The 15060-nt window shown below is 38.3% G+C and overlaps 1 protein-coding gene across 1 annotated transcript in view; it reads left to right on the top strand.

Moving 5' to 3' along the window:
- Positions 1–15060, top strand: part of LOC149435291 (KH domain-containing, RNA-binding, signal transduction-associated protein 2-like) — a 136576-nt gene that overhangs the window by 105788 nt on the left and 15728 nt on the right. The window contains exon 6 of the mRNA XM_089662825.1: positions 13770–13828. Coding sequence (XP_089518951.1) covers positions 13770–13828 — 59 coding nt within the window. The remainder of the gene's footprint in view (positions 1–13769; positions 13829–15060) is intronic.

The following is a 15060-nucleotide window of genomic DNA, read 5'->3' as shown; positions in this document are numbered from 1 at the left end:
ATGGCTACAAGAAAGTTAGTAAAATTGTTGTTTCTAAAGTACAGTAAGATTTACATTATGGGGGTTATTTACTAAAAATTAGAGTGCAAAATCTGGTGCAGCTCTGCAGAAAAAGCAATCAGCTTTGAAGTTTTATTGCCAAAGCTTAACTAAAGCTGAGTGGCTACCATACACAGCTGCACCAAGTTTTAGTAAATAACCCTCTATGACTTCTTAATCTAGAGGTCAAAGGCCATCAGTCTCTGAAACAAGATAAAAAGGGCAGAAACATTACCTCTGATAGTACTGAAATGCAAAAGGGGATAATAGGCCTAACTGGCATAAGCCTACACTGTATTTTATTTATGAGCAAAGGGGGGAGGAGGGGTGCTATGAATATAAGTGAAGTAATGTGAGGTGGCTTAGGTGCATGATGTTCTTGCACTTTTTTCCAGTGATGAAATAAATTGTTAAATACTCCAGATAATATAAAAGCGTGGTTTTGACAATTGAAAACCTAGCTGGCAATATATTTTTGCGGACAGATATTGATCTGTGAATGGATTTGTGGATGTACAGATCTGTGCACACAGACAGGGCATGTTTTGTTACAGTAGACGTAAACCCAACCACTAAACTTTCATTATAAACATTAACAGCTGGTGATAATACTATAGTTTAAAGGCCCTTCTTTGATCACTTTGTCACTCCACATTTACGTTTTCCTATATCTACTGCAGTCACAGTACAAAAATACCGCTACACAGGGTTAGTGTTGGGCAATAGTATTGTACTGTCTGAAGCCTATGTTTTGGAACAGCCTTTCTCTCTTTTCTCTTCTTTCTGCATCACCAGCCACATTCTTCTTGCTTTTAAAAGCAAGTTTGAATATGATTATTGGCTGTAAAATATTATTAGTACAATCATTTTTTTATATCAGGGTTACTATATATGAATAACAGTATCACAAGTGTGTTCTATTGCAGGGTACATGTATCCCCCCCCCCACCTTTTTTTTCTTTTTAAAGCTCTTCAACTAATCAATTCATTTTATGAAGTCAAACCATTGCATGACTACTACCTTATGCCCTTTATATTATTTTAATAGGATATGTCTAGTGTCCCTGATGAAGTTCCTACAGCAGCAGCAGCATCATTTGCCCACAATAAGTCTGGGTGGTTAATTTCCTTTCCATTCTAAGGCACAATTTGGTGTATTAACTTGTTCTTAATAAAAACTGCATTATTTTCCAAATGGAATCACGATGGAGTCTGTGTATGCTTTTTTAAAAAGTTGTTTATTTACTGTATATGGAGGACTGGTGGATACAGTTATCTAGCCTGGACTACTAAATGTCCCTGTCAAAGTAGAAGCATTTTATGGCCTATATTATTTGAAGTCTAACAAATAAGGTAAGATCCTGTCCACTAGAAGTGTGATCACAACAATCACAAGGTTGTCACATTTGACACTTTTTTTGTGGATTGAAAAAAAAAGGATTTGCACAGATTGTAGCGTCATCTTTTGGGATTGTTTGCACAGAATTGGAAGTCATTTTTTCCTTTTTAACCTTTTAATGTTCTTATGTTTTCCATTTATTGCTTATACATTTAAAGTCTTGGACAATATGAGTTTCACATATATTGAACACTTCATTTGTTTAACTTAAGAATTAGTTAGTCTTTTTTTTTTTTAATTTAAATATTTATTTATTTTCCATATAAAATACATATTCCATCATTACTCACATATACCATACAAAATCATTCCTTTTATCCCTTTCTATCGGTATTCCCTAACCCCCCCACTCCCATGCCCCCACCCACCCAGAAACCTATCCCCCTTCCTAAATAGAACCCCCCCCCCCACTCTGCATTTCTCCATAGCATCTTTTCCTTAGTTAGAGGTACGTCCACCTATCCCACTCTACTGCTTCATATTTTTCACCTTGGACACAAAATCTTCACATTTTGTTAACCTCCCATAATACATATATATTTAGTAAGTCTAATATTTATAGCACATATTTAGTTGGATTAATCGTATCGGTTAGGGAAGTGCATCACATGCCGATTGATTAGATAATGAGCCAAAAGTTCCTGGTAATTGTTAAAATGTACCTTTTGAGTATAATTATCACACAAACCTCTTGAAATTATTGCCAAACTCAGCTTACATTTACTAGTTCAAGCTAATCTCAGGACACATCTACTTTTCAGTATGTGCTTCTTTGCTTTGCATTTAGGTAGGTTTTTTTTTTTGCTTCAGGCCTGCTCAAGATTCCCTACCACAAAACGCCCCTTGGGCAGCAAAGAGACATTCTTTATTGCAAGCAATTAACCTATTTTATTTCCCTGCACAAGTTTTAAACCCTTTTATTAACAGGTTCAATACACTTGTTACTTTTTATAGATCAAATTAAGTAAAGGTTAGATAAAATGCATCCACAGTTAACATATTTCATCCAGAATCTTATCTCAGCCTGAAATGCAGTTGTCAGATAAAGTCAAAGGCTGCATATCCTGGCACACAGCAGATAATAGGTGTCACAAAAGAGCTGTGCTGCACATGACCTTAATAGACCTACCTACATTGAATAGGATTTCATGCACTTTCATATGACTGGTTTCAACTTGCATCTATTGATAACAGTCAAATAAGTATCAATATGTTACAGCTAATGATACAAAAATTGATTGACTTGCATCTTCTAATTTCCAATTATTTATGAAATACATGTTTCCAACAGTGTTGGATGCACTTATTGTATAGAATAGCATTTTGTTCCTAGAATGGATACAAGTTTTTTTATAGGCAACCTATAACGTAACAAAAGTTGGTGTACTATAAATGTAATATTTACCTTAAGAAAACATGCCAAGGGCAATGCAATGGTCAGGAGTATTGCCTGTGGTCTTATGTAAATGCTGTTTTCATGATTACTAACTTTCCATGCCCTGGTTTCTGTGTGGCGGCAACCATCTTTACATCTAACATCATCAACAACCAGCATACAATAGGATGAAAAAGTCATTACATGTAATCCAGTTGCTTTTTTCAAAGGCACAGTGAGAAATATTTCCCCTTTTGAATATTACTGGAAAGTAGATCTGATGATTATCCAATGTGCTGAATGGTGCTGGAAGGCAGAACTGATCCTTTTTCAATGATCCAATGATACCAGAGATTATTTAGTTGTCCTCCAGATTTATTTTTTCTCTTCCAAGATACACTCACCTTCTTTCAACAGAAAATACAATGCAAAATGGCTGTGTTAATTCTGTAAAACAAATTGGTGACCATTTGAAATGCTGTGTACTGAAGAACTGTGACACTTAACCACTTGCCTAATGCCCAATAACAGATATACTGCTAGAGGGCAGCCACTTTGTACAAAATCACTTATATATACACACATGATTTTGCAGTTCTGGGTATGGAGCACGTGCACGCTGCCCTACCTGCGCTGCCATTGGTTGCAGCAAATGTCAATCACAAGGTCCTGGCTGGCTATTCTCGTCTGGCACTCGGTGATCACCGCTGAAGCTCAGAGGGGAAAGATCTGTGTGTAAACAACACAGATCTCTATCATCTTAGCATGAAGAAAGAGAAAGCAGCATGTCTCGCTAGTAAAACAGCACACAGCACAGTGTAAGCTCAACATAACACACAGTTAACCCTTTGATCGCTCCAGATGTTAACCCCTTCTTGCCCAGTGTCATTAGTACAATGTCAGTGCTTTTTATTAGCACTGATCACTGTATTAGTGTCACTGGGGATGTCACTGACCATTAGTCAGTTCTCACCCTGTGTCAGAATGCCCACCACAATCCAGCAGTCTGGCTATAAGTCACTGATCACCACAATTACTAGTATTGAAAATAAATAACTAAATAAATAAACAAACAAATAAATAAAAATTCCAGTATATATACCGCCATTTGTAGGCACTATAACTTTCACGTAAACCAATTAATTTACACATATTGGGATTTTTTTTTAATCAAAGACATGTAGTAGAATACATTTTGGCCTAAATTTATGAAGAAATTGGAATTTTTTTAATTTTTTTTATATTGGGGGTTTTTTACAGTCTTTTTTTGTTAATAGCGCTAAAAAATAAAAATCTCAGCGATGATCCAATACCACCAAAAGAAAGCTCTATTTGTCTGGAAAAAAAATGTACAGCATTGCATGACTGCGCAATTGTCAGTTAAAGTAACACAGTGCCGTATTGCAAAAAATGGCCTGGTCAGGAAGGGGTGTAAATCCTCTGGAGGTAAAGTGGTTAAGGAAATTGCCCTCTACATGAGTTATGAAATCATCTTAGAGTGATTACTAAGGGTTATTGCAGTATGAAATATATATCATATGTTTATTGTTCTTCCTCAATAAGACATGAGACCAATTATCATAGAAAAGACTGATTTGCTTATAATCACCCAGATACTCACATACTGTAGCTCTTCACATATGGGAGGGAAGCACATCCTAGACAGTACTTTGTACAAGTTCTAATGTGAATTATTTAGTCTCAAATAGTGCTAAACAATGCATGTAGCATTGATTTGTTTCAACTGTCTTATTAAAATTTACAGTGTTCCCTTTTGTGTAAGGAGGGATTGGGTAATCACTGAGAGGCAAACTCATAAAACTAATTTCTCAAAGGTACTATATATTTAAAAGAAAACACTTGCATAATGTAAATTAAGCGAGAGATGTGCTATGTAAGTAATTGTTAGCTACACAATTTTGTATTTTTTTTAAATGTAGCGTTTGTCAGAAAAAGGCTAGATACCTGCTTTTAATTTTATCCTTTCTGCATGTGCTCATTATTGCCTACAAATACAGGTCCTGTAACACCAGGCACATTTAGTAGCCTCATGCTTTATTTGTCAGTATGCCCACTGAGGACAAGGAAATTTACACTCAATAGAGCTTGAGGTGATTGTAGCCATATTAGTGCATTTGCGACAGGAACAATTGAGTACTGTCCGTGATACTTTTTTTATTTGCACTAACAAATAATTTTTAGGACAAGCTTTTGGGGAATGTCCCCTTCTTAGACCTGAAGAAGGGGACATTCCCCGAAAGCTTGTCCTCAAAATTGTTTGTTAGTGCAAATAAAAAAAGTATCACGGACAGTACTCAATTGTTCCTGTCACTCAATAGAGGAAATGCATTAGCTCACAAAAGCATGTACAAACTTACAGACAACTTTTCCTCAAACTTAAATTTACAAAATCATTTTAATGCCACTTAACTTCAAATAGTCATTTTGCCCTTTAGATCAACTTAGATAATTAACCTAGTCATACAGCGGCAGAGTGGCTCTCCTGCGCCAGATCATGTACCTAGTACTTCCGGGTAGAAAAAGCTGATTAGTGGGTTCCGGTCAATGGATGACCCCTGGCACCCGCTGATCTGCAGGGAGAAAGACATAACAGAGCTCTACCTATGTAAACAAGGCAGGGCTCTGTCCTGTCGGAAGGAATGTGCTGGATTTTGATTCTTAGCAAAGCAGGGAATAAAATCCAGCACATCTCTTAGTGAAAGCAGCACACTGTACACACAGAAGCACTAGTTATTATTGTTATTATTATTATTATAAAGGATTTATATAGTGCCAACAGTTAGACAGTACAGTTACAATAGGAAACAGAGGGATCTGGTTGTTAGAGCTTACAATCTTGGAGGAAAGGTTGAGTGATACAAAAGGTAATAGCTGTGGGGGATGAGCTGATGAAGGAAATAAAAGGCTGTTTACTAGTTAGAAGCAGGATAGGCTTCTTTAAAGAGAGCGGTTTTCAGGGATCATCTAAAGGTGGATAGATTTGGAGATAGAGAGACAGATTGGGGTAGGGAGTTCAATAGGTTGGGAGAAGCTCAGGAAAAGTCCTGGAGGTGAGCATGGGAGGAGGTGACACGGGAACTACAGAGCAGAAAGTCTTGGGAGGATCAAAGAGAGCAGTTTGGTTGATATTTTGAGACCAGGTTGGGGATGTAGCTGGGGGAAAATTTGTGGATGGCTTTGTAAGTTGTTGTTAGTATTTTGAATTTTATTAGTTGGGCGAGTGGAAGCCAGTGGAGGGATTGGCAGAGAGGGGTAGCAGACACTGAACAATTGGTAAGGTGGATGAGCCTGGCAGCAATATTCATGATGGACTGGAGGGGGGATAGCCTATGTAAAGGTAAGCCAATATGGAGGGAGTTGCAGTAGTCAAGGAGAGAAATAACCAGGGATTGAATTAGGAGCTTTGTTGTATCATTGGTTAAAAAGGGGTGTATTTTGGAGATGTTGCGGAGGTTGAGGTGGCATGATTTGGACAAGGATTGGATGTGGGCCTAAAAGGATAGTTCAGTATTCAGGGTTACCCCTAGCACCCTGGCATGCAGGGATGGATTGATAGTGGTGCTATTGATCCTGACCGAGAAATCAGGGGAAGAGGCACATGGGGGAGGAAATATTATGAGCTCAGTTTTGGATAGATTGAGTTTTAGGAAGTGGTGTGACATCCAATCTGATATGTTTGTTAGTAAATTGGTGATACGTGAGGAAACTGATGTTGTGAGCTGAGGAGTAGAGAGATACATTTGTGTGTCATCAGCATAGAAATAGTAATGGAAACCATGGGAAGCTATGAGCTGACCCAAGGAAGAAGTGTAGATCGAGAATAGGAGAGGTCCAAGGACAGAACCTTGGAGGACCCTGACAGTAAGAGGAGTAGGGGAGGAGGAAGTAGAGTTGTAAGTGACACTGAAGGTGCGATGTGATAGGTAAGATTCGAACCAGCAGAGAGTATAGTCACAGAGACCAAGTAAAGAGAATTTTTGAGGAGGAAGGGGTGGTCAACTGTGTCAAAGGCAGTGGAGAGGTCCAAGTGTAAGAGTACTAGTTAGACACACATTTAACCCTTTGATAGCCCTAGGCGTTTAACCCCTTCCAAGCCAGTGTCATTAGTACAGTGTCAGTGCATATTTTTAGCACTGATCACTATATTAGTGCCACTGGTTCCCACAAAGTGTCAGTTATTGTCAGTGTCAGATTATCCTCCGCAATATGGCAGTCCCACTATAAGTCGCTGTTCGCCACCATTACTTGTATAAAAAAATATTAATGAAAAATTCCAGTATATATACCATAGTCTGTAGACACTATAATGTTTGTATAAATTAATGGGATTACGTAGCAGAATACATGTTGGCCTAAATTTATGAGGAAATATATTTTTTTTTATTGGAGAATTATAGCAGAAAGTAAAAAACAGATTGATTTTTTTTTCAAAATGTTTGGTCTTTTCTTGTTTATAGCACAAAAATAAAAAAGCCAATGGTGATCAACTACCACCAAAAGAAAGCTCTATATGTGGGTAAACAATTGTAGAATTTTGTTTGCGCAAAGCATTTTATGACCACACAATTGTCAGTTAAAGTAACGCAGTGTCAAAAAGCAAAAAATGGACTGGTCATAAAGGGGGGTAAATATTTCGGAGGTTAGGTGGTTAATTACACAAACTCTATACAAAAAAAACACCAACAGTTCCAGCGACTAAGCCCAAGTTACAGTTTTAATTTACTTTAACAAGTGTCACATACTGTTTTTATGCAGTCAAAAACTGACTGTGCAGTTTATGACTATGTATCCTATAGGTCAGAAGCCTCATTAACAATATTCTGAATACTCAAACTTTTGTTGTATCACAGGGTGACTTGAGTTACTTGAACCATGAAAAATGATTTATGTCTACCTATCCTAACCGGATGAACAAATAAAACATATTTGAAAATGCTCTTAAAATTTTTGTTGAACATTTCATCCTCAAATTACCAGTCTAATATACAGAATCAGGGGTGTTGCTAGGATTATGAAAGACCTTGGGCAATCTGCAGAGAGTTATGAGGAAAAATGTGAGTGTGTTAAATTGTCTTAACAGCAAAAAAGGCTTACAGGGATGTGATAAAATAAAAATTAACTACTCACTGTATGGAAATCACAGTTGTCACAGTCTTTGTAACCAAAATATGCTTTAATTGCTGTGGCACAAGCAAAACTCTCACAGACATCGTAAACCTTAGCACAAAAAAATGGATGCAGGAAATCCTAGCCTTTTTTCTCCACACAGCCAGTTAAGAGCTGATGAACGGGTACAATCCTGAAATACACCCCTAGAAACCAACGATACAGCAAACGTCTGACATAGGGAATGGGCAGCAAGAGAATGCAAAGGATGCAGGACTGAATATGAGGGGCCATATCATCTGAAGTAGCAGTGGAGCATCCTGTTTTCATAGTGTGGCCTGAGATCACACCGTTCTGTGCTGGTAACGTGGAGGAAACGTGCTCAGACTCCCAGCATCAGAAAAACTGTTATATCCATTTTTTGTGGTCAGAAGTATGTCATATATACTGTATATGAGGGCTTGTATCATCTGAAGTAGCTGTATGGTATCCTGTTTTCATAGTGTGGCCTGAGATCACACCGTTCTGTGCTGGTCACATGGAGGAAAAGTTCCCAGACTTCCAGCATCAGATAATCTGTTATTTCTATTTTTTTGTGGTCAGGAGTATGTAACGTATACTGTACATTACATATTCCTTGCCACTGTAATTTGAATGTTGCAAAGTAATTTGTTTATTCCTGACAGTGTGTAGTGCTCAGCTGTATGCAATAAACAGTCCTGCTTACCAAGAGCAGACTTCATCAGTACTCCCCCAGCACTTAGTAAGCAATAGGAGAGGATGAGTGGGACTTTAAATATACCCAAGAGGTTTAGAAAACACCAAGTAAAAATTTTCAAAATTTACAAAATGTCCCACTCATCCTCTCCTATTGTTTAATCTGTTAATATCGGATGACGCCCTGAATTTTATTGAGTAATGTTTAGATCACTCCTTCCACATATTTATCCCCCAGCCAGGGGCGGACTGACAACTCATGGGGCCCCCGGGCAATAGGGGATCATGGGGCCCCTGTGTCCTTGCCCAAACTCAAAAAAGCCTATGAAAAAGGTACCAGGGGCATCTCATGGGGCCCCCTACTGACCCCAGGCCCTCGGGCAGTGCCCGAGTTTCCAAATGGTCAGTCTGCCCCTGCCCCCAGCACTTATTCACCTACCCCAGGCAAACATGTTAACCTTCAAATTCCCCAACCAAAAATCTCACTTAAAAAAAAATCACCCAGAAGTAAAATTCCTCCCCCTTTTCAATTAAAACACACCTTCTCGCTATCCCCCTCTTAATCATACCCCACCCTGCAAAAATTTTCCCTCGAGCCAAGTTCTCATCAACAGAAAATATCCCCCCTGCACATTTCTACCAGCTCACTCCCCTGAAAAATCTTTCCCATCCAAAGCAAAAATTTGCTGCAGAACAAATCTCCCACCTTCCTTACTGACCTCAAGTAAAAAAACTGCAACACAAAACTCATCTTCCTCCACTGCAAGCTCAATTCTTCATTGTCTCCTGCACTAAAATTTCTCCCTCCATTGCTAAAATGAACTGACCAAAACACAGAAACAGTGGTGCCCAGAAGATTGAGGGGAAGTCTTTGCAGGCTTTCTTTTGGCAGTGTCATGTAATACATCAGAGCTGTACAGGAGCTTTCCAGTTTCATCCACTCTGCATTGCTGCTGTAATTGGGGTCTGACAGGTTGTAGGTGCAGAAACTGGGTCGGCATAGCTTCAGGAGCTGGAGTACTCAGCACAGTATATGCCTTGGGTCCCCAACACTAGTAATACCCATGTACACGGCATACAGCAGGTCTCCTGAAATTGGAAACCTGTATTCTCCATTCTGGGTATCCTCTGTTTACACAAAGGAATCCAGCTGAGATTTTGCCTTACAGAATATGTAAACCCAACATTTCATATTCCTGATATATGTTTGCTGTACCATATACTTGTATGAAAAAGTATCCAGTTATCTTTGTATTGCTTCCTTTCTGTGAAATCCCTGGTGTTCCTGCCAATCCCCCTGCTTTCCAATTAAAAATTGAATACAATAGACATGAGAGAACATCATGGTCAGTGTTCTCGCTGTGCTGGGAACTCAATGTGCTCTCCTCCAATGATCAGACCTCTGCTGACATGCCCCCCCCCCTGCACAGCCATTCACTTGGAAGCTCAGTATACTGCTGTTTCTCCTTCCAAACCTCTCTGTGCAGCTGAGAACAGAGGGAATGTGATCACTTATAAAAAAAACAAAGAGGATTTTTCTATTTTTATATGTATACAGAAATGTTTTGCTTTTCATTTCTATGTTAAACTGAATGGGTTGTTTTTACAAGGTGAGGGTTTACATACACCTTAAAAGGTCATATTGCCCCAAAAAGAAAATACTCTACTTCTTTAATAGGGTGACACCTAATAAGAGGTATATTACTTCTATTTTTATACCACTTTATTATGCTATTTACATAACTGAGAGTGAGGATTCTCATCCAACAACTACTTTTAGCCTTAAAACATAATCATCTTTTGGGGATCTACAGCAGGCAGTGCTTGGAAGATCCAGAACTAGTTAATTAGGTCAGTTAAGTAAGACTCACCCGCAAAATAAATTGCTCCTTCTTAGCACACACCAGTCTGTGTGAACTGGTTGTGTTCACTGCAAGACCTGACTCACGTTAATTTGCTCAGTTACATGTATTTACAGGCAATTCAGACCTTCAATAAGTCTTTAATAAAGTAGAACATCATTTAACCACCTCAATACTGGACACTTTCATCCCCTCCCTGCCCAGGTCAATTTTCAGCTTTCAGCACTGTCGCACTTTGAATGATAATTACTCAGTCATGCAACACTGTACCTATTTTTTTGTGCTAACAAAAAAAGACAGCGATTTTTTTTTTTAAGTGTTTTTCTTAGTTTCTGTTCTAAAACTTTGCAAGTAAGTAATTTTTCTTCATACATTTTAATCAAAATTTATACTGCTACATTTATTTGGCAAAAATAACCCAAATCAGTGTATATTATTTGGTTTGTGTGAACGTTAGAGTCTACAAGTGAAAATTGAAAATTGATCACATCTCATTTCTTGAGTCCCATACAAGCCAAGACAGTACAAATACCACACATATGAGCCCTTTTTGGAAATTAGACAGTCTGAGGTATTTAATAAAAGGCATGGCGAGTTTTTTGAAGTTGTGAATTTTCTCCACAATTCTTTGGAAAATTAAGAAATTAAATAAAATATGTTTTGTTTCCACAAAAATATCATATTAACAAGTTATTTCTCAAACAAGGCATAAGCATACTTGCAACTACACCCCAGAATACATTCTGCTACTCCTCCTGAGTACATGTGTGAGATTTTTTCACAGCCTAGCCACAAAAAGAGGCCCAATATCCAAGGAGAACCTTCAGGTGTTATCCACTTTAAGACCAGGTCATTTTCTGAAACTTTTTGTTTACAAGAAAAAATCTGTATTTTGCTAGAACTTAGAACTTCCAAACATTATATATTTTTAGCAGAGGCCTTAGAGAATAAAATGGTGTTTTTTTTTATTTTTATGTCACAGGGTATTTGCCCAGAGGTTTTTCAAACACAACGTTACACACTAATGCAAAAATACACTTTAATACATTTTATTGCACACAAACACAATATTGTACCCAATATTTTGGTAAAATATAAAATATGGTGTTGGACCTAGTAAATAAATACCAAACATGTCACGATTTAAAATTGTGCACGCTTGTGAAACGGTGCCAAACTTCGGTATTTGAACATTTCCATTGGTATCACTTTAAAAGCCTTTACAGGTTACCATTTTAGAGTTACAGAGGAGGTCTGGTGCTAGAATTATTGCTCTCACACTGACATTTGTGGCGATAACTCACATGTGTGGTGCGTTTGCCTCTACACAACTGAGCACGGGGGCACTTTAAATATATTTATTTATTGGTGGGACACTGGTACACTGACATATGTTTTTGTGCACTTGTACACTATGACAGATGTTGATATTGCAATGAAACACATTTGCAGATGTTTTTGTGCATTGCTACACTAGTTGATGTGACACATGATGATGTGACACTGGTATTCCATGACAGATGTTGATTGGACACTAGTACATTGTGACAAATGTTTTGTGCACTGGTACAGATGTTGATGTGACACTTGGAAAGGGACAGGCACAGCTGGTGCTTGGTCTACTGTGTGGGGATGACTACAATCTGAGTTCTCTGCACAGCTGAACACTACAATCATGATCTATGCAGAGAGCTGTCACAGGCTGCAGCATCCCCCCGCACTTCCGCAATGAGCTCTCACTGAGCTGAGCAGGAAGCTCTGGTGCAGAGACATGTGTCTCTGTTCTGGCACACATTCTGACAGGACGTTCAAATAGTCCACTCAGAATGCTCCCGACCGTTTATGTTTAATTGAAAATAATTACATTTATTTTGCATATGTAGTGCTGCCCCCATAGGAGCCGCTGCTTTACTGTCCTGGTCTTCCCTAAACTTCACCCCACAGCCAGACACAAGGTAGTTTCACAGGCGGGTACACATACAATGATTTCCAATGATCAGTCTAGGGTTTGTTATTTTTGTAGATTTATTACTGGAGAACTTGGATATGGATGGCGAAATGTAGTAGAATACTCAAGGAATAGAACTAGTTACAGAGTCCCACTGTCAGAAAGGGGTTAAGTGGACAGAGCTCTTCAGCACACCAGCTGGTGTCCCCTTTTTCAGACCCATGCTGACTATACAGCACCAGAGGCATAGCAAAGCACACAGTCCCCAAGATCCTGCAGTGTCTGTACTCACAAGGCCCAATGGCAGAATAGTAGCCTCCTTTCAATCTTCCAAGCAAAGCCCTCCAGTGATACCAGACAGATCTTTGGCAGACATCTCCCCTCAGTCAGAACAAGGGTCACCTTCTCTCTTACTTCAGGCCCTCAGGTCACCCACCTGTGGCTGCATGACAGCAGGTGCCCAGGGAGACAGCGTGCTTTCACCCAGGCTGGTTCAGTCCTCTCCAGGAAAGACCCCAGCTTAGTATGCCCAAAAAATAAATACCCTCTCCCAGCATCTTTCAGGGCTGCACTACCTGGGATAGTCTGGAGCGGCATTAATATGCATGCTGTGTTCTGCACGAGTTCCACCTATACATCCAGAAACTTCCTAGGTTGTTTGAATACAGAGGAAGCCAGAGGCAGCACCAACAGCACTGCTAAACAATTGCAGCTCTCTGTAAAGCAGAAAGCCTAATTGTATTTTCCTGTTAAGCAGAGGAACCAACTATAATCTAATTATCTTAGCACTTATCTGGGAGGGTGCAACAACCAACAGAAGTATCCAAAGTCTTGCTATGACCCCCTGTCTTCCTCTGCACAGCAGCACTTAAATTGAAAGGGGCAGCAATAGGAGCCAAGCAGGCTCTTCTGCATGCCCATGTGCTGAGAGGGAGCATGCAGATAGAAGAAAAAGTGAGCAGATCTAACAATGTATCACTTTTGTTTCTGCTCCTTTATTTTTCAGTTGGAAAGCTGTGGGTAGGGACAGAACACCACCATATTTATTAACTCTAACAGAAAGAGAGGTGTTACCTTTCAAGCTGCTCTGTTTTTCAGAGATGAATTGCAAAAGTGACGGTGCTGAAATATCAACTTCTTTGCAGATAAAACTGTTCATGTTTGTGTACTTCAACTCTATATTTATCTGCTTGCATGAAATACGTCTTTATATAATCTCAACATATGTCCTGTTATTATTCAGTTTATTTTAATGTTTTTGTGTTACTGCTTGCACACTTTAACTATTTTCCCCTACTGCAGTGTACCAGAATATTATGAATATGGGCATGGAACAAATGAAGAAACTTACAACAATTATGGTAAGACCAACATTGTTTAACATATTATTTTGACTAATTTGTTTGATTTACGTACCTGGAAAAAAATAAAAATACATTGGCAAATTATCACATTTATACATTATCACATTTATATATATTTATCATATTTAACACATGAAATCACCGTAAGTGTAAAATACTATATATATAATGAGAGCTGATCTGCATTATATACTAGTTAAATGTATTTTTGGTGACTTATTGAGGTAAACTGATGACATGGCAATAGATGAATAAACTTCATCCAAAAGCAATAGCAAAAGCTCTTGTATATAAACTGAAAAGTATATCCTTCTGCTCTCCAGAACCATGGAAATGTTAGCAATGCTTGGTTGTTTAAAACTGAAGAGGTAGATCATAGGACTATTATTCGTTATTTATTGATGTTGCTGAAATTTAGTAAGGTGTCATTTGAAATAATGTGCTGGCTTGCCTGTTGAAATGTGTATTGGACTGTTATTGTTCATGTTGTTTGTAAGAATAACTAAACTTAAAGAAAAATTGAAAATTGAAAATGGAACATTGTGATATGTACAGGGATCATAGTCTGCCTGCTGAATAGTTAAAATTTTTATCTAGACATTGTTGTGTTGTACCAGTTCACCCCACTTCCTGGATTTCTGCATAAACCAGTGATCCTGGAACACACCATCTGGTGATTCTGGAGCACCTTGCTTACTGCCTTTCACATAACAGCCTGATGAAAAATGAAGGGGTTTATTTACGGCCACCAATCCAATTGAAACCTATGTTAAAAATTGAAATGTGATTGGTGATGTAGGCGTTTCATAAATAGGAGGTTACATAGCACAGGTATCAGGAAAATCCTCCTATTAGCTCTCTATAATGTATAAGTAAAAAAACATAATGTGAACTACAGAATATATGTTTTGATATCGCGCTGTGTAAACATTTGAAATATAGCAATCTACCATAATTAGAAGTAATGAGAACTTGATATACTACACATTTAAAGCTGAACTCAAGGCAGATATTAATGTATCATTTAATGTACTTATGTGTTCATAAAAAATGAATAAATGTAACATCAAATAAGCAGAAACATTTGAATCTGTCTGGATTTCCCCTAATCCCCATGCAGAGCAGCACTCACTCAAGAAGAGTATAATACCATTCCTGGCTGGACACTCATCTACACAGTTATATTTGGGACACTATTGTTGCTTTTTTCAAAGTAAACCTTTTGTATT

The sequence above is a fragment of the Staurois parvus genome, unplaced genomic scaffold, assembly GCF_062004578.1.
Source record: "Staurois parvus isolate SC_StPar_1 unplaced genomic scaffold, SC_StPar_1.0 ptg001562l, whole genome shotgun sequence".
Taxonomy (NCBI): Eukaryota; Metazoa; Chordata; class Amphibia; order Anura; family Ranidae; genus Staurois; species Staurois parvus.
The sequence above is the reverse complement of the archived record's forward strand: the minus strand, read 5'-3'. Positions and strand labels throughout refer to the sequence as shown.